The 19,882-nt window shown below is 44.3% G+C and overlaps 1 protein-coding gene across 1 annotated transcript in view; it reads left to right on the top strand.

Annotated features, from left to right (window-relative positions):
• The window catches only part of irs2b (insulin receptor substrate 2b), a 310,553-nt gene extending 303,428 nt beyond the window's left edge, over positions 1-7,125 (top strand). Inside the window, exon 2 of the mRNA XM_072263515.1 lies at positions 5,064-7,125. Within this exon, the coding sequence (XP_072119616.1) occupies positions 5,064-5,068 (5 nt within the window). The 3' untranslated portion in view covers positions 5,069-7,125. The remainder of the gene's footprint in view (positions 1-5,063) is intronic.
• Positions 7,126-19,882: the final 12,757 nt, after the last annotated feature.

Below are 19,882 nucleotides of genomic sequence, written 5' to 3'. Positions count from 1 at the left end.
GTGTTGATTGTCAGTGAGGAGAAGATGTTATCACCAATCCACACAGACTGTGGTCTTCCAGTTAGGAAGTCAAGGATCCAATTGCAGAGGGAGGTACAGAGGCTCAGGTTCTGCAACTCCTCAATCAGGATTGTGGGAATGATGGTATTAAGTACTGAGCTATAGTTGATGAATAGCATCCTGACATAGATATTTGTGTTGTTCAGGTGCTCTAAAGCCGTGTGGAGAGCTTCTGAGATTGCATCTGCCGTTGACCTATTGTGGTGATAGGCAAATTACAACAATAACAATCCCGAATTCCTCTTCACAGAGAAAGGACAGCAACAATGATAATCCCTGATCCCTCCCTGCAGAAAAAATAGCAACAATAACAGTCCTCAACCCCCTCCACGACAGAAAAAACAGCAACAATAGTAATCCCCGACCACTCCTCCACAGATAAAACAGCAACAATAACAGTTCCTGACCCCTCCCCACTAAAAAGTGCAATAATACAATCCCTGGTGTCCCTCCCTGCAGTAAAAAACAGTAACATTCCCGACCCCCTCTTTCGCAGAAAAATGACAGCAACCAACCCCCTTACTTCCAAAAGGGAGCAGTGACAGTGGCATCAAAGATCTCCTAACTCTCCCTCTCCCACCCACACACATAAAAGGAACAGATCACCCACCCGCCCATTGGCCATCGCAAAGAAAATGCCAAAAAACTGAATGACACCAATATAAAGTACAGTCCAATCACATAAATCTCAGAACATCAAACAGTCCTTCTCTGACTTACAACTCATGCCTGGTCTGAACAGTGGCCTCTGAGGACAATTGGTGACACTCTGGCACCTTTGGGAGTGATCACTGACCCTCTGGCCCCGTTGGGATTGATCAGAGACCCTCTGGTTCCATTGGGAGTAATCACTGACCCGCTGGCCTCATTGGGAGTGATCACTGACTCTCTGGTTCCACTGGGAGTGATCGGTGACCCTCTAGCCCCATTGGGAGTGATCGGTGACCCTCTATCCCCGTTGGGAGTGATCACTGACCCGCTGGTCCCATTGGGAGTGATCACTGACCCTCTGGCCCCATTGGGATTGATCAGAGACCCTCTGGTTCCATTGGGAGTGATCGGTGACCCTCTGGTTCCATTGGGAGTGATTGGTGACCCTCTGGCCCCATTGGGAGTGATCGGTGACCCTCTATCCCCGTTGGGAGTGATCACTGACCCGCTGGCCTCATTGGGAGTGATCACTGACCCTCTGGCCCCATTGGGAATGATCAGTGACCCTCTTACCCCATTGGAAGTGATCACTGAGCTTCTGGCTCCTTTGGGAATGATCGGTGACCCTCTGGCCTCATTGGGAATGATCAGTGACCCTTTGGCCCCATTGGGAGTGATCACTGACCCTCTGGCCCCATTGGGAGTAATCACTGACCCTCTGGCACCTTTGGGAGCAATCACTGACACTCTGGCCCCATTGGGAATGATCACTGAATCTCTGGCCTCTATTGGGAGTAATCACTGACGCTCTGGCCCCTATGGGAGTGATAACTGACCCTCTGGTCCCATTGGGAGTGATCACTAACCCTCTGGCCCCGTTGGGAGTAATCACTGACCCTCTGGCACCTTTGGGAGCAATCACTGACACTCTGGCCCCATTGGGAGTGATCACTGACCCTCTGGCCTCTATTGGGAGTGATCACTGATCTGCTGGCTGCATTGGGAGTGATAACTGACCCTCTTACCCCATTGGAAGTTATCACTGAGCTTCTGGCTCATTTGGGAATGATCGGTGACCCTCTGGCCTCATTGGGAGTGATCACTGGCCCTCTGGTCCCATTGGGAGTGATCACTGACCCTCTGATCCCAATGGGAGTGATTGGTGACCCTCTGGCTCCTTTGGGAGTGATTGCTGACCCTCTGGCCTCCATTGGGAGTGATCACTGACCCTCTGGCCCCTATGGGAGTGATCACTGACCATCTGGCCCCATTGGGAATGATCACTGACCCTGGGAGTGATCGGTGACCCTCTGGCCCCATTGGGAGTGATCACTGACCCTCTGGCCCTATGGGGAGTGATCACTGACCCTCTGGTCCCATTGGGAGTGATCACTGACCCTCTGGTCCCATTGGGAGTAATTGATGACCTTCTGGTCCCATTGGGATTGATCGGTGACCCTCTGGCCCTATGGGGAGTGATCACTGACCCTCTTACCCCATTGGAAGTGATCACTGAGCTTCTGGCTCCTTTGGGAATGATCGGTGACCCTCTGGCCTCATTGGGAATGATCAGTGACCCTTTGGCCCCATTGGGAGTGATCACTGACCCTCTGGCCCCATTGGGAGTAATCACTGACCCTCTGGCACCTTTGGGAGCAATCACTGACACTCTGGCCCCATTGGGAATGATCACTGAATCTCTGGCCTCTATTGGGAGTAATCACTGACGCTCTGGCCCCTATGGGAGTGATAACTGACCCTCTGGTCCCATTGGGAGCGATCACTGACCCTCTGGCCTCTATTGGGAGTGATCACTGATCTGCTAGCCGCATTGGGATTGATCAGTGACCCTCTGGCCCCATTGGGATTGATCGGTGACCCTCTGGTTCCATTGGGAGTAATCACTGACCCGCTGGCCTCATTGGGAGTGATCGTTGACCCTCTGGCCCCATTGGGAGTGATCGGTGACCCTCTGGCCCCATTGGGAGTGATTGCTGACCCTCTGGCTTCCATTAGGAGTGATCACTGACCCTCTGGCCTCCATTGGGAGTGATTGGTGTCCCTCTGACCCTTATGGGAGTGATCGGTGACTCTCTGGCCCCTATGGGAGTGATCACTGACCATCTGGCCCCATTGGGAATGATCACTGACCCTGAGAGTGATCAGTGACCCTCTGGCCCCATTGGGAGTGATCACTGACCATCTGGCCCCATTGGGAGTGATCACTGACCCTCTGGCGCCATTGGGAGTGATCACTGACCCGCTGGTCCCATTGGGAGTGATCACTGACCCTCTGGCCCCATTGGGAGTGATCGGTGACCCTCTGGCCCCATTGGGAGTGATTGCTGACCCTCTGGCTTCCATTGGGAGTGATCACTGACCCTCTGGCCTCCATTGGGAGTGATTGGTGACCCTCTAGCCCCATTGGGAGTGATCGGTGACCCTCTATCCCCGTTGGGAGTGATCACTGACCCGCTGGTCCCATTGGGAGTGATCACTGACCCTCTGGCCCCATTGGGATTGATCAGAGACCCTCTGGTTCCATTGGGAGTGATCGGTGACCCTCTGGTTCCATTGGGAGTGATTGGTGACCCTCTGGCCCCATTGGGAGTGATCGGTGACCCTCTATCCCCGTTGGGAGTGATCACTGACCCGCTGGCCTCATTGGGAGTGATCACTGACCCTCTGGCCCCATTGGGAATGATCAGTGACCCTCTTACCCCATTGGAAGTGATCACTGAGCTTCTGGCTCCTTTGGGAATGATCGGTGACCCTCTGGCCTCATTGGGAATGATCAGTGACCCTTTGGCCCCATTGGGAGTGATCACTGACCCTCTGGCCCCATTGGGAGTAATCACTGACCCTCTGGCACCTTTGGGAGCAATCACTGACACTCTGGCCCCATTGGGAATGATCACTGAATCTCTGGCCTCTATTGGGAGTAATCACTGACGCTCTGGCCCCTATGGGAGTGATAACTGACCCTCTGGTCCCATTGGGAGCGATCACTGACCCTCTGGCCTCTATTGGGAGTGATCACTGATCTGCTAGCCGCATTGGGATTGATCAGTGACCCTCTGGCCCCATTGGGATTGATCGGTGACCCTCTGGTTCCATTGGGAGTAATCACTGACCCGCTGGCCTCATTGGGAGTGATCGTTGACCCTCTGGCCCCATTGGAAGTGATCGGTGACCCTCTGGCCCCATTGGGAGTGATTGCTGACCCTCTGGCTTCCATTGATTTCTGGATTGCTGACCCTCTGGCTTCCATATTTTGCTGGAGGTCAGATCCCTTGTAGTCATGGTTGATGATGTGTGTAAATAACATGCAAGTAAAATCTATATTGTGAACATTGCTTATTTTTACATGAGATAAAAACCAAAAAGAATCTTGGTACAGTGGCTGAATCAGCATTAAAAGCTACTTATAACCATAGCACTGAAAGAAACGCTGACTTGGAACTTAATTGCCTCGACCTCAACAGGACATTGGAATAAACTGAAATCAATGGAGCATTTTCCATGGTGGTGAATCTATGGAATTTGTTGCCACAGGCAGCAGTGGAGGCCAAGTCATTGGGTGTATTTAAGGCAGAGATTGATAGGTATCTGAGTAGTCAGGGCATCAAAGGTTATGTGAGAAGGCGGGGGAGTGGGACTAAATGGGAGAATGGATCAGCTCATGATAAAATGGCGGAGCAGACTTGATGGGCCCAATGGCCAACTTCTGCTCCTTTGTCTTATGGTCTTTTAACATTATTTCACGGCACCATTAATATGTCACTGGTTTGCTTTTCTTAAGCTAAAGCATGCCTGCTAAGTTACATTCCAGTCATGGTATTGGTTTGTTTTCTAATATATTTTTGGCTCGTGACCATTATCTGCAGAATATTCTGAGACCTCTGTTAATTCAAACCCTTTTCTTGAATCATGATTTCGGAGCTGCCCAGTATGCTTACACAAATATTGTTTGCTTTTCATGTACCACCCACAGGACTGGTCTCTACATTCCTGCTTCTAGTCCTTAATTCCTGTTACAGAAATAAACATTACCTTGAAAGCAACTTTTCCTGTGCATTGATACCAGGCTTAGGTGGCTAACCAAGCAAGACCGTAAAAATAAATTAATTCCTGCACTAGATTTAGATGATGAACAGTACATTCAGCCCACAATGTTATGTCGAACCAGCTCAAAAGCAAACAAAAACCACAAACGGATTTGATGATCCCAATTTTCTAAGTATCTGAATATTTGAGAAACAACCTGACAATAATGCATGTGTTTTAATTATTAAAATTACTAAGCTATGATATATTATTTCTAAGCAATGTTTTTGTTTCCTTTCATTCAGATTGACCCATCTACTCTATTACTGGAACTTTACAAAAATGATGCTGCTTAGAAGACACCTTTGTCAAATGCTGCTCAAGTTTACCTTTTCTCCTCATCGTGAATGGGTAGCTAATAATGCCTTGAGACCGTTATAACACTGCAATGCACAGCATACCTTCAAGGACAAGGAAGATTTCTGCCTCATTAGTTTCTGTTATGGGTATCGATCAACCTCTTTCTTTTCCAGGAGAAGTGCACTGAAGCTTTTCTCGTTCAGCATTACATTAACTGTTGCCTGTTTTGACTTGTTTTAAGATGAGATATGGCCAGCATTTATTACTTTCCCAGTCTGGTAACACCTGGATTGCATTTCCTTAATCAAAATGGCCAGACATCAACTGAATTGACAGAAATGGTACTGACCTGGTACAAATACTACCTCGTTTAAACACTAAAGCAGCCTTTAATGGGAGAAGTACATAAACAGCATTGGCAACGCTGATCTCCCAAGATACCAAAACAATTTCAACATTTGGAAGTACTATACCAATGTGGTAAGCTGGAATTTTGGGGTTATCATGTTCAACAAAGACTCTGTTCAACAGTTTTAGCCCACACCTGAAAATCAGGATGGGCTGACAGAAGTGCAATTTCAGATTACTGGACTTTGACCACAGGACACTGGAAAGACCCATCAAAATCCCAACAAGGATTTCTCTAAAAACAAGATGATGATTTTCAGTTTCCTTAGAGGGAAGATAGGAATCTCTTCAAAGGTTATGTGCCTAAAAAGTTGTTTGTGATTTGTAATGTTAAACGTAACTTGTACTTTCTCCTCAAAATTTTGATCCATTGACCAGAGATAAATTTCAAGGCAATGTAAAGTTCTTGGTGTTTCTTACCCATGAATGCTACTTACATTGGGTGCAGAATGTAGACTGTTCAATGCTGCTTTTGACAGATGTGACTGCACACAAACTTCCTGCTGACTTATTTATTAACATTGGAACTGTTGACAAAAATGTGCCAGAAAACCCTGAATATAGACACTATTTTTTGCAAGTGATAGAAATTTCGCCACAGAACTATGTAAAGTTCTCCATATTTTGCTGGAGGTCAGATCCCTTGTAGTCATGGTTGATGATGTGTGTAAATAACATGCAAGTAAAATCTATATTGTGAACATTGCTTATTTTTACATGAGATAAAAACCGAAAAGAATCTTGGTACAGTGGCTGAATCAGCATTAAAAGCTACTTATAACCATAGCACTGAAAGAAACGCTGACTTGGAACTTAATTGCCTCGACCTCAACAGGACATTGGAATAAACTGAAATCAATGGAGCATTTTCCATTCGGAACAGCTTTTGTAACTTCACAGGAATGTTTGAATGTACAATTCAGAATTACGTATGGAATATTTTACATCCTTAGTTTACAGTTTGAACCTATAGTTTACTGGTTACTCTTTTCACTAGAATGTATAACAATATTTGTTACCTGTATATTTTGCTAATTTCAGTTTAAGGCATGCGTTTTTCCTCATGAACTTGTATAAACCTTGAACAATATAAAAGCAGGGTTTTCATGTTAATTTTTTAGTCTAGAGATGAAAGATAATATGTATTACTACTTGTAAGTAGACAAAAGATTATTGTAATCTTATCATATTTTTCTGTCTTCCATTTTATGTACTGTATATAGGTTTCGATGTAATGCTTCTGGAAGAAGAGAAACTAATTTAGAATAGTGTATTATGCTTTCTCGTAATTGATCTTGAACGTTCCCTTGATAGCATTACACAACACAATAATCTAACATTTCTGAAAGATGTTATTTCCTAATTTTAATTATGAATAATTTGGCTGTATTAGCAATGTATTATGCTCCAACTACAAACTTTCGCAGCAGCTCTGTTTCCTTATGAATTAGGAAGTCCTGATGTACCTGTGGACTGTGCTGGCAGCTAGCAGCAGGCAGCAGAATATTTTCTGCAGCTCATTTGTCATAGCTACTTTAATTTGGCCATTGTATTAACATAAATAAAAGAGAAGCATAGCAATCATGTGTAGCGATTTGCTTTTGGATCCTGGTATTAATTAGTAGGCTTTGATTTTCCAGGCAAATAGGCTGAGCAGGATTAATGATGGAGTATGTTTTAGCTCTACAACAGAACATCATCTTGCAAGCAAAACAAATGTGTTTTGATGGGGTTGATGCACCTCATTTCTGTAAGGTGTAAGAAATCCAGTAAGGAGCAACAAATGTTTTATTTTATGGAATGCCGATAAAGATGCCTCTGGAGGTTCCCACAAGTGTGAATTGGATCTTTTGCTCCTCAGTTAAGAGGTACCAATAGTTAGTGATTTTGGGAACTGTTGGCACTGTGACAGACAAAGCCCTCCACTTACTCCCATAGGTTCACTTCATGAAATCTTAGAAACATGCAGCAGAGCAGAGAGAAACAGGCCATCTCATCCATGGTATTTATCGACACTAATCCCGCTTTCCCAGGACCAGCCTGCCTTTCTATCCAAGTACCTGACCAAATGCCTTTTAAATATTGTAATTATAGGTGCTTCTGCAATCCTCTGTCAGGTTATTCCAAATGTGTACCACCCTTAGATGTGAAAACGTTGCTTCTCAGATGTCCTTTACATTTCTCCCTCTCACCTTAAACCAGTGTCCCTTAGTTCTGTCCTGGGAAAACCCTTGCTGACTACCTTTGTCCTGCATAATTTTATAAACACCTAAATTCACCCCTCCTCCTCCAATGTTCAGTGAGAATAACCCCAGCCTATCCAATTTCTCCTTTTAACTTCAGCTTTCCATTCTAGGCAACAGCCTGGTGAATCTCATTTGCACCGTATCTGTAATTGACACATATCCTTCCTGTATGAACTAATACTAATCAAAATTCTCTACAACTGCAACACAACATCCTAACTCTTGCACTCAAAGCATACCAAATTCCTTTTAAACTATCATATCCATTTTCAGCGAGCCATGTATTTGCACTCAAAGGTCTCTCTGCATATCAATGCTCCTAATATCCCTGTGATTAAATATGCATAATGTAACAGAATTTCACCTCTTACAGTGCATTACTTTACATTCGTCATCTGCCACTGGTCTGCCCAACTTTGCAGTTGATCTGTGTTCTTAAACAACCTTTTTCATTCTCTGTGATTCTAAAAATTTTTGTGCTTTCCATAATCCAACTTATTAAGGTGTTTTAGTTCATGTCCCACTTGTTCAGTCACCACTGCCAATCAAACTCAGTTTTATGTGTCTACCTCATAATCATTGCTAGCAAATATTCTACATCCACACAATCTTTCATAGATTGTAATTCAAAGATCTCTGCTCTAGATGGAGAAGAGAGGTAGAGCCAAGGAGAGAGAGAGAGGACTGGAGATAGCAGTTAACATAGAACAGTACAGCACAGGAACAGGCCCTTCGGCCTGTAAATAAAAAAAAACCCAAAAACTAATCAATCCTACCGACACAATGTCCATATCCTTCCATCTTCCTCATAGTCACATTCCTATCTAAACACTTCTTAAAAGCTTCTGACTTCTCCCCTTCATTACCAGTCTTGAAGAAGGGTCTCGGCCCAAAACGTAGACCATTCACTTTTTTCCATAGATGCTGTCTGACCTGCTGAGTTCTTCCAGCATTTTGTGTGTGTTGCTTGGGATCTCCGGCATCTGCAGATTTTTTCATGTTTGTGATCTTAAAAGCCATCTGCCACTTCTCAGCCCAGTTTTGCATCCTATCAATGACCCGTTGTAATCTCTTGACAGCCCTCCACACTATCCACAGCACCCACAACCTTTTTGTCAGCAGCAAATCTGCTAACCCATCCCTCCACTTCCTCATCCAGGTCATTTATAAAAATCACGAAGAGTAAAGGTCCCAGACCAGATTCCTGAGGCACTGATCACCAACCTCCATGCAGAATATGACCCGTTTACAACCACCCTTTGCCTTCTTGTGGGCAAGCCCGTTCTGGATCTACAAAGCAATGTAGATGCTTTGTAGATCCATGCCTCCTTACTTTCTCAATAAGCCATGCATGGGGTACCTTATCAAATGTCTTGCTGAAATCCATATACAGGTTTCCCCCGCCATCCGAAGGTAGAGCGTTCCTATGAAACAGTTCGTAAGCTGGAACGTCATAAAGCGAAGAAGCAATTACCATTTATTTATATGGGAAAAATTTGTGAGCGTTCGCAGACCCAAAAATAACCTACCAAATCATGCCAAATAACACACAAAACCTAAAATAACAGTAACATATAGTAAAAGCAGGAATGATATGATAAATACACAGCCTATATAAGGTAGAAATACTTTTCCACAATCATTGCACTGTTCTCCGTAGCAAAAATCTCACGCAAGCGCCGGCGGCAAAAACAGGGCTCAAGTCCTCTCCAATAACCTTTAAGCTATGAAGCTGCCAAATCATACCAAATAACACAAAAATACACAGCCGATATAAAGTAGAAATAATGTAGGTACAGTGTAGTATCACTTAACGGGAATCAGGAAGACATTGAGCACACTGATGATGGTGTGTTAGGCTGAGTTGTCGCAGGTTGGGGTGGTGCAGTGGCCCCCACCCTCCAGGCCGTCGACCGGTACCAATCCACGAAGTATTCAGGGGTACAGCAGTAGTAGGGAGGCACCCAGCACATCTTTAAGAAAAAAGCCAAAATAAAAAAGCTAATTAATTAGGTAACACACATAAAAGTTGCTGGTGAACGCAGCAGGCCAGGCAGCATCTCTAGGAAGAGGTGCGCCGCCCGGCACATAAACGGCTCAGATCAGACACGACGCAATCGTCAATCGCCTCTGATCTGGGCTGACAATTACGTGCTGGGGGGCACGTAATTAATTAGCATGTTTATTTCAGCTTTTTTCTTAAAGATGTGCTATGCGTCTCCCGGCTACCGCTGCATTCTCCGCGAATCGGTATCTGCCCACAGCCTGGGGGTTGGGGTGGTGGGACACTGGAGTGTCATCTGTTTCCATGAGGGTAGGCAGCTCATCTTCCCCTATGACCGCCCACCTCGATGTTGAAGGTCGAGGTTCGTCGTCTGCTGTGGCTGATGTGGAAAGCTTGCTTGACTGCTGAGCCTCGCGCATTTTTCTATCATACAGTTCTTTGTAAGCACTCAAGCCATCTTGCAAATATGCTCTAAACTGACGTACCCTTTCAAAATTAAAGTCGTACTTTATCACTGCAGCAAAAATCTCACACAGTTGCTTCACATTCAGTTCGTTACTGCATTTGGTTTTGATTGTTATCCTTTCCTCTTCCAATTGCATCAGCTCTTCATTTATCAGTTCTTGGGATGCCAAAACCTCTTCAACATCATCTTCGTCAACTTCCATAAACCAAACTCACTTTGTCCTTACTTCGTTCACCACAATCGAAACGCTTAATTATGTCTAGTTTTACGCTAAGTGTAACACCCTTATGAGCTCTTTTAGGCTTTTCCAATACCTTAGAACTTATCTTGCTAACGGCTGCTTACAGGCATGTGTTTAAGCAATGCCGGCTAGAATGTCATTCTGAATCCGGGGGAGAGCGTCTGCTCGGGGCACGCGCTGATTTTTTTTCGCGCGCTGCCTTTTTTCTGAACAGTGAAAACACCTTCCGTTAGTGAAAACAGATAACTAATGTAGGTCTTTCGTAACAGTGAGGTTTTGTAAAGTGAACGTTTGAAAAGCAGGGGACACCTGTACACTACATCTACTGCTCTACCTTCATCCATGTGTCCAGTCACATCCTCAAAAAATTCAATCATGATCTGCTTTTGACAAAGCCATGCTGACAATTCCTAATCATATTATACCTCTCCAAATGTTTATAAATCTTGCCTCTCAGGATCTTCTCCATCAACTAACCAACCACTGAAGTAATACTCACTGGTCTATAATTTCCTGAGCTATCTCTACTCCCGTTCCTGAACAAGGGAACAACATCTGCAACCCTCCAATCCTCCGGAACCTCTCCCATCCCTATTGATGATGCAAAGATCATGGCCAGAGGCTCAGCAAACACCTCCCTCACCACCCACAGTAGCCTGTGTTATACCCTGTCTGGTCCCGGTGATGTATCCAACTTGATGCTTTTCCAAAGCTCCAGCACATTCTTTTTCTTAATGTCTATATGCTCAAGCTTTTCAGTTCGCTGTAAGTCATCTCTACAATCGCCAAGGTCCTTTTCCGTAGTGAATACTGAAGCAAAGTATTTATTAAGTACCTCCACTACCACCTCCGGTTCCACTCTTTTCCACTGTCACGCTTGATTGGTCCTGTTCTGTCACGTCTTATCCTCTTGCTCTTCACATACTTGTAGAATACCTTGGGGTTTTCATTAATGCTGCTCGCCAAGACCTTCTCATGGCCCCTTCTGGCTCTCCTAATTTCATTCTTACGCTCCTTCCTGCTAGCTTTATAATTTTCTAGATCTCTATCATTACCTCCTTTTTTGAACCTTTCATAAGCTTTTCATCTTGACTAGGTCTTCAACTGCCTTTGTACACCATGGTTCCTGTACCCTACCATCTCATTGGAACGTACCTATGCAGAATGCCATGCAAATATCCCCTGAACATTTGCCACATTTCTGCCAAGTTCCTGCCTGATAGCTTCATATTTCCCCTTACTCCAATTAAACACTTTCCAGCTTGGCTGTTCCTATTCCTCTCTAAATCTATGGTAAAGGGGAGAGAATTGTGATCACTGTCTCCAAAATGCTCTCCCACTGAGAGACTTGACACCTGACCAGTTTCATTTTCCAATACCAGATCAAGTACAGCCTCTCCTCTTGCAGGCTTATCTACATATTGTGTTAGGCAACCTTCCTGAACACACCTAACAAACCCACCCCATCTAACCCCTTTTGCTCCAGGGAGATGCCAACCAGTATTGGGAAAATTGAAATCCCCGTTCACAACAACCTTGTAATTACTGCACTGTTCCAGAATTTGTCTCCCTATCTGCTCCCTTAACGTCCCTGTTACTATTGGGTGGTCTATCAAAAACACCCAGTAGAGTTATTGACCCCTTTTTGTTTCTAACTTGCACCCACAGAGACTCAGTAGACAATCCCTCCATGACTTCCTCCTTTTCTGCGGCTGTGACACTATCTCTGATCAGCAGTGCCATGTCCCCACCTCTTTTGCCTCCCTTCCTGTCCTTTCTGCAACATCTAAAGCCTGGCACTCTAAAATCCAAGTCTCTGTAATGGCCCCAACATCATAGCTCCAAGTACTGATCTATGCTCTAAGCTCATCCGCTTTGTTCATGATGCTCCTTGCATTAAGATAGACACATCTCAAACCATCAGTATGAGCGCATCCCTTCTCTATCACCTGCCTATCCTCCCTGTCACACTGCCTACAAGCTTCCTCTATTTCTGAGCTAACTGCCTCTTCAGTTGGGTTCCCACCCCCAAGCAATTCTAGTTTAAACTCTCCCCAGTAGCCTTAGCAAACTTCCTGCCAGGATATTTGTCCCCCTGAGATTCAACTGCTACCGGTCCTTTTTGTACAGGTCACACCTGCATCTATCACATCTCCCCTCAGCCTCTGCTGCTCCAAATAAAACAAAACAAGTTTGTTCAGCCTCTCATGATAGCACATTCCTCTAAATCAGGCAGCACCCTGGCAAACCTCTTCTACAGCCTCTCCAAAGCCATATTTCACTCCACGTTTGCATAAGAATAGACCTGCTTTTCATCATTTGGGGTTTTCTGGGAGGGATCCCAGGAGCTCCCATTGACAAAATACTTGCTCTTCTAAGCTCCTTGAATACCATTCTTAATTCTGTGGATTTTGTCAACATTGTGTAAAAAATATTTATCTGGAAATTATGATATTAAACATTATTACTCAAATTGTTCTACTCCTCATTGCTAATCATCCACAGAGCCAAAATCCATCCCATCAGACAAACAACAGGTAAATGGCTGCTCAATGAAGAACACTCAGCCTCAGAAGGAAACGTAATTAAACTCATCATGGAACAGCATGGCATGGTGGCAAAGTGGTTAGTTAGCATAATGCTATGATGACGCCAGTGACCTGGGTTCAATTTCCATTTCTCTCTGTGAAATGTCTGTATGAGCAGAAATAAAAATTGGAGGTGGGGTAGCGGTGATTACAGCACAATCTAAGCACTGATGCTGCACCCTTTGCACCAGGTGGGACTTATATAAAGTGGAAGAGTTAAATAATGGACTTGGTAATTTACACAGCGTTAAAACATTTTAAATTTCTGTGCTTGGAGTCATGTGGAAATTATTAAATATGTTTTGCTTAATGATTAGCAAATGCCTTTAATTTGTTTGACAGGTGACAAATGGATTGATGTTGAACAAAAGGGGTGGGTAAGATACACATAGGCTTTTGCAGGACTTGAGTGGGTTATTGGAAGTGAAATTGGAGAGGAAGAAAGTGGAACTTGGCAAGTAGGTATTGGAAGAGAATGGCTGGAACATTTGAATGTAATTTGAGCCTATTTTGCACATCTTGGGTAGACCCTCCTCCTGCTCCCTCTTCATCATTGTCTTCTTCTAAAGAGCTTCCATCTTCTCCATATGGAGTTCATTACTTACTGGAGTTCTTTGGTATTTAATGAGTGCAGTGGATAGAGGGGAACAGATGGACATTATTTACTTGGATTTCCAGAAGGCATTCGATAAGGTGCTGCATAAAAGACATCCATAAGATAAGGATGCATAGTCTTGGGGGTGATGTATTAGAATGGATAGAGGATTGGTTAGCTAATAGAAAGCAGAGAGTTGGGATACATAGGTGTTACTCTGGATGCCAATCAGTGGTGAGCGGTGTACTGCAGGGGTCAGTGCTGGGCCTGCAAATGTCCACAATATACATTAACAATCTGGAAGAGGGGACCACGTGTAGTGCATCCAAGTTTGGGGATGATACTAAATTGAGTGGAAAAGCAAACTGTGCAGAAAAAACAGAGTCTGAAGAGAGACATAGTTAAGTGAGTGGGCAAGGGCCTGACAGATGGAGTACAATGTTGGTAAATGCGAGGTCATCCACTTTGGAAAGAAAAATGGAAGATCAGATTATTATTTAAATACTAAATGATAGCAACATGCTACTGTGCAGAGGGACTTGGGAGTGCTTGCGCATGAATCACAAAAGGTTGGTTTGCAGGTGCAGCAGGCTATCAAGAAGGCAAATGGAATGTTGGCCTTCATCACTAGAGGGATTGAATTTAAGAACAGGAAGGTTATACTGCAATTGTACAAGGTACTGGTGAGACCGCACCTGGAGTACTGTGTGCAGTTCTGGTCTCCTTACTTGAGGAAGGATATACTGGCTTTGGAGGTGGTGCAGAGGAGGTTCACCAGGTTGATTCCAGAGATGACGGGGGTTAGACTATGAGGAGAGACTGAATTGCCTGGGACTGTACGCGCTGGAACTCAGAAGAATGAGAGGAGATCTTATAAAAACATATAAAATTATGAAAGGGACAGATAAGATAGAGGCAGGAAAGTTCTCTCCACTGGCAGGTGAGACTAGAACTAGGAAACATAGCCTCAGGATTCGGGGGAGTAGATATAGGATGGAGATGAGGAGGAACTGCTTTCCCAGAGAGTGGTGAATCTGTGGAATTCTCTGCCCAATGAAGCAGTGGAGGCAACCTCAGTAAATATACTTAAGACAAGGTTGGATAGATTTTTGCATGGTAGGGAAATTAAGGGTTATGGGGAAAAGGCAGGTAGGTGAGGATATGTCCATGGTCAGATCAGCCATGATCTTATTGAATGGGGGAGCAGGCTTCTGTTCCTATTTCTTATGTTCTAAATGAATGTTGCTTCAAACCTCACCAAAGTATAACTGTGCAAAGCAGACTGTAACCTAGGAACGCAGGAAGTTCTGCTTGTGTGATCACCCTGCAAGCTTTTTGCATTCCTGATGCACCTGAGAAATTATTGCTAGATTCCAGTGAATTTGTGTAAACAAAGTGAGCAGAATCAGAATCCGAATTTAAATTTAATATCACCAATATACGTCATGAAATTTGTTTACTTAGCGCCAGCATTACAATTACATGATAATGTAGAAAAAAATAAGTAAATCAATTACAGTACATATATATTTGTATATTAAATAGTTAAATTAAAAATAGTGCAAAAACAGAAATAATAAAAATAATAAATAATAAAAGTCCAGAGGTTCAATGTCCATTTGGGAATCAGAGGGCAAAGGGAAAGAAGCTGTTCCTGAATCACTGAATGTGTTCCTTCAGGCTCCTGTACCTCCTTCCCGACAGTAACAATGAGAAGAGGGCCTGTCCTGGGTAATGGGGGTCCTTAATAACGGAAGCCAACTTTCTGAGGCACCGCTCCTTGAAGACGTCTTGATTACTATGGAGGCTAGTGTTTACAACTTTCGTGGCTTCTTTTGATCCTGTGCAGTAGCCTCACCACCACCCGCCACAACAACAATCTTGCACTCAACGTCAGCAAGGCCAAAGACTTCAGGAAGAGAAAGATGGGAGAACACACACTCGTCCCCATTGTGGGGATGACCCTGGAGAGGGGGTGCAGCATCACATTCCTCAGCATCAACTACTCAGATGATCTATCCTGGGCCAAACACATAGGCAAAATCACATAGAAGGTAGTCCAGATGTTCTACTTCAGAAGGAATTTGAGGTGGTTTACTCTGTCACCAAAGACTCCAGCAAATTTCTACAGATGTACGATATCATCTTTTAATGAGTTGCATTACTACCTGGCCAAGTGTGAGGTGTTGCACTTTGTGAAGTCTCATGTAAAGGGTCAGCACATAGTTAATGACGGGATTCCAGATTCCTAGATCATTAGGATCTCTTCTGGGGATGGTATGACCCGCTCAAAAAGGACAGGTTACACCTGAAATTGAGGAGCACTAATATGCTTGTGGGCAGGTTTGCTGGAACTGTTTTGGAGAGAATTTAAAATCTCAGGAAGCATGGGAATAGGGACTGGAGTGATGTGGCTGAGGATGGAGTGCTTGGTATACAAGTAGATACAGCATGTAGTGTGAGTGTGTCAGGGCAAAATTGCACTTCAGTGCCTTATAAATCTGAGGCTTCATAAGGCACAGATAAGGCCTCACCTTGAGTGTTGTGAACAGTTTTGGGCTCCTTATCTAAGAAAAGATGTGCTGGCATTGGAGAGGGTTCAGAGTTGGTTCACAAGGAGGATTCTGGGAATGAAAGGATTATCATATGAGGAACGTTTGATGGCTCTGGGTCTGTACTCACTGGAATTCAGAAGGATGAGGGGGGATCTTATTGAAATCATTCAAATGTAGAAAGACCTAGACAGAGTAGAAGCAGAAAGGATGTCTCCCTTACTGGGGGCGTCTAGGACAAGGGGGCACAGCCTCAGGATAGAGGGGCGTCCATTTAAAACAGAGACGCAGAAAAATTTCTTTAGCCAGAGGGTGGTGAATTTGAGGAATTTGTTACCACAGACAGTAGTGGACGGCATATTTAAGGCAGAGATTGATATGTTCTTGATTGGACATGGCATCAAAGGTTACAGGGAGTGGGGCGGAGGAGGCGAATAAAGGGATCAGCCAAGATTGAATGGCAGAGCAGACTCGATGGACCAGATTCTAATTCTTCCCAATCTTACTCCTATGTCTTATGATTTAAAATATTAGAGGGGTGGGTTCAACTTCTTAGAAGAGTGAGGATGAAGTAAAAGGGAAGGAGAGTGCAAGAGTCTCCAGAGTGAATACAAAGACAAAAAGTTTAGGAAGGGATTAGAATTTATCTTACAGTAACATGGTGGTAAAATTGAAATGAGTGATGAATACAGGACTGCGGGTGCTACATTTGAATGCTCAGAGAATACGGAATAAGGTAGGTGATCTTGTAGCGCAGTTAGAGATTGACAGGTATGATGTGGGCATCACTGAGCCATGGCTAAAAGAAATGACAATCCTGTATTCTGAGGCTGTGTCCTTGGTCTTAAGGCTGATTTATACTTTTGCGTCAAATGTACGCCATAGGCATGGTGTAGTGGCGTAACCTACGCTGTACTCTACGCCGAACCCTACGCTGTAGCCTAATGCACACCTCTCCCAAAATGTAACTACGTGTTGTGGTGTCGCAGACTGCAACAACTGTGATTGGTCCGCTTGGTAGCATTGCATTTCCTCCTACGCTGCAGTAGCTCCCCATTGGGCGACTGAAGGGCAGGGAAGGAACTCTGGCTGCAATGCTTTCCATAAAGCTTTACAAACCTCCGAAGTTATGGAGGACCCTGTGCTTGACACCAGTTTGTAGCTAGCTGTTACAGTCTGTTGACTTCCACCTGAAGTTAAAACTCGAACGGTGATTGCCAGTCTCTGAGTATGCCGTGTGTACACTGATGCGAAATAAATGGTTGGAGACGATGAACCAAATCGTCAAATCTACCTGCCAACATCCGAAAATATTTGAAATGCATTTCCTCGTCCAACACAAAGAAACTCAACACAGTGGCATAGAAACCCCACCACCAACTGGTGTCTTGGCGGTGAATTACAGAACGACACGGACACACCAATGCACAAGTATAAATGCTCATAACGGCGTAACCCACTTGCTTAGGCTATGGCGTAAGCTAGTACGCACAAGTATAAATCAGCCTTTAGACTCTCCCTCCATAGGAAACATTCTCTCCACATCCACTCTATCACGGCCTTTCATCATTCTATAGGTGTCAAAGTCAAAGTCAAAGTATGTTTATGCTCAAAGCATGTATACTTATACAACCTTGAGATTTGTCTTCTCACAGGCAGCTATGAAACAAAGAAACCCAACAGAACCCATTAAAACAAAAGACGACCATCAAACACCCAATGTGCAGAGAAAAAAGAAAGAAAAGATATGTGCAAATAATAAAAGTAAACCATTAGTTTTCAGAACTGAAGTTCACAAACTGAGTCCGCATTGATAGATGTAGGCCCCAGCCACAGTTCAATGCAGAGATGAGCAGTGATTTCAACCGGCCCGTGTCTCACCCTCCAACTTCATCATCCTGTCCTTTTCAATCCAGCTCAGCGCATATATCGTCCATATCTTGCACTCGAACCTGGACCCTGCTGCTTTGATACCCTCTCGAGCCGCTGCTCCGCTACCTCAATTAGGTCCGTTCACAACTTTTCCAATTCAGCTTGGTGCTTAAATTGATCTAATCTCAGTCATTCCTCGCTCTCAGGCCCAGGTTCAGGCCCCACCACCTTGACTCTGCATTGCCTCTGTTTGCCACGCATCAGTTCTGCCGAATCAAATTACCTTCAAGTTCGCTCCAGGAATGGCCAAACATTGGCTCATTTCCCACTCTTCTTGTAGAATGCCACTAGTCACCAGCAGCCAGTTAGAAAAGGCTCCCTTTATTCCCACTCTTTGTCTCCTGCCAGTCATCCACTGCTCTATCCATGCTGGAATCTTTCCTGTAATACCATGGGCTCGTAGCTTGTTAAGCAGCCTCATGTGTGTACTTTAGCAAAGGCATTCTGAAAATCCAAGTACACAACATCATCTGAATCACCTTTGTCTATCCTGCTCATTATTTCTTCAAAGAATTCCAATAGATTTGGCAGGCAAGATTTGCCCATGCTGACTATGGCCTATTTTACATGTGACTCCAAGTACCCTGAGACTTCATCCTTAATAATCAACACCAATATCTTCCCAACCAGCGAGGTCACACTTACTGGCCTATAGTTTTCTTTCTTCTGCCCCACTGTCCTTTTTAAGAGTAGGGTGAGATTTGCAATTTTTCAGTCTTCCAGAACCATTCTAGAATCTAGTGATTATTGAAAGATCATTTCTTTCTCGCCCATCACTACCTCACCAGCATCGTTTTCCAGTGGTCTGACATCCACTCTCACCTCTTTCTTACACTTAATACATATGAAGAAACTTTAGGTGTCCGCTTTAATATTATTAGATAGGTTACTTTCATATTCCATCTTTATCTTCTTAATAACTTTTTAGTTGCCTTCCGTTGGCATTTAAAAGTTTGCCAGTCCTCTAACTTCATTGGCTCTTATGTTGACTTTGACTTCTCCTGTTAGCCATGGTTATGTCATCTTTCCTTCAGAATATTTCTTCCACTTTAGGATGTATATATCCAGTGCTTTCTGAATTGTTTCCAGAAATTCCATCCATTGCTCCTCTGTTGTCATCCCTGCCAGTGTTCTTTTCCAATCAATTCTGGCCAACTACTCTCTCATGCCTCTGTAATGCCCTTTACTCAACTGCAATACTGATACTTCTGACTTTAGCTTCTTCTTCTCAAAATTCAGGGTGAATTCGAACATATTAAGATCACTTTCCCCTAAGGTTCTTTTACCCTAAGCTCTCCAATCAATTTTGGTTCATTGAATATGTGACGAGAATACACATAAATTAAGATGTTTGCTGGCCTGGGCTTGCACCAGTGGCATCAGCAGTTGGTCTGCCACCTGTCCTCAGGGGAGGGAGAGATAAGGCACACAATGAAGCAGCATTTGGAGGTGTTAATGAAGGAGCCATCAGTCTGGGTATTGTCAAGAGCGGCTCCCCCTTTGAACCCTGAACTGTTTGAAGTGATGGACAGGCGATACCCCAGCAGGGGGATAAAAAGGGACAGGTTCGCTAAGGCGACACACATGACACCCCGAGGTAACGAGACCCTGGAAGCGGTGCGCCTCTCACAAGTTGGTGGAAAGTACCGGGCCATAAACGCACAGGGTGGAAAGGTACGATCAGCGGGAACCCGGTGTGTGTCCGCCCTTGCTTGGGTGCTGGGTTCACTG

Source organism: Mobula birostris, chromosome 7, assembly GCF_030028105.1.
Source record: "Mobula birostris isolate sMobBir1 chromosome 7, sMobBir1.hap1, whole genome shotgun sequence".
Classification (NCBI taxonomy): domain Eukaryota; kingdom Metazoa; phylum Chordata; class Chondrichthyes; order Myliobatiformes; family Myliobatidae; genus Mobula; species Mobula birostris.
The sequence above is the reverse complement of the archived record's forward strand: the minus strand, read 5'-3'. Positions and strand labels throughout refer to the sequence as shown.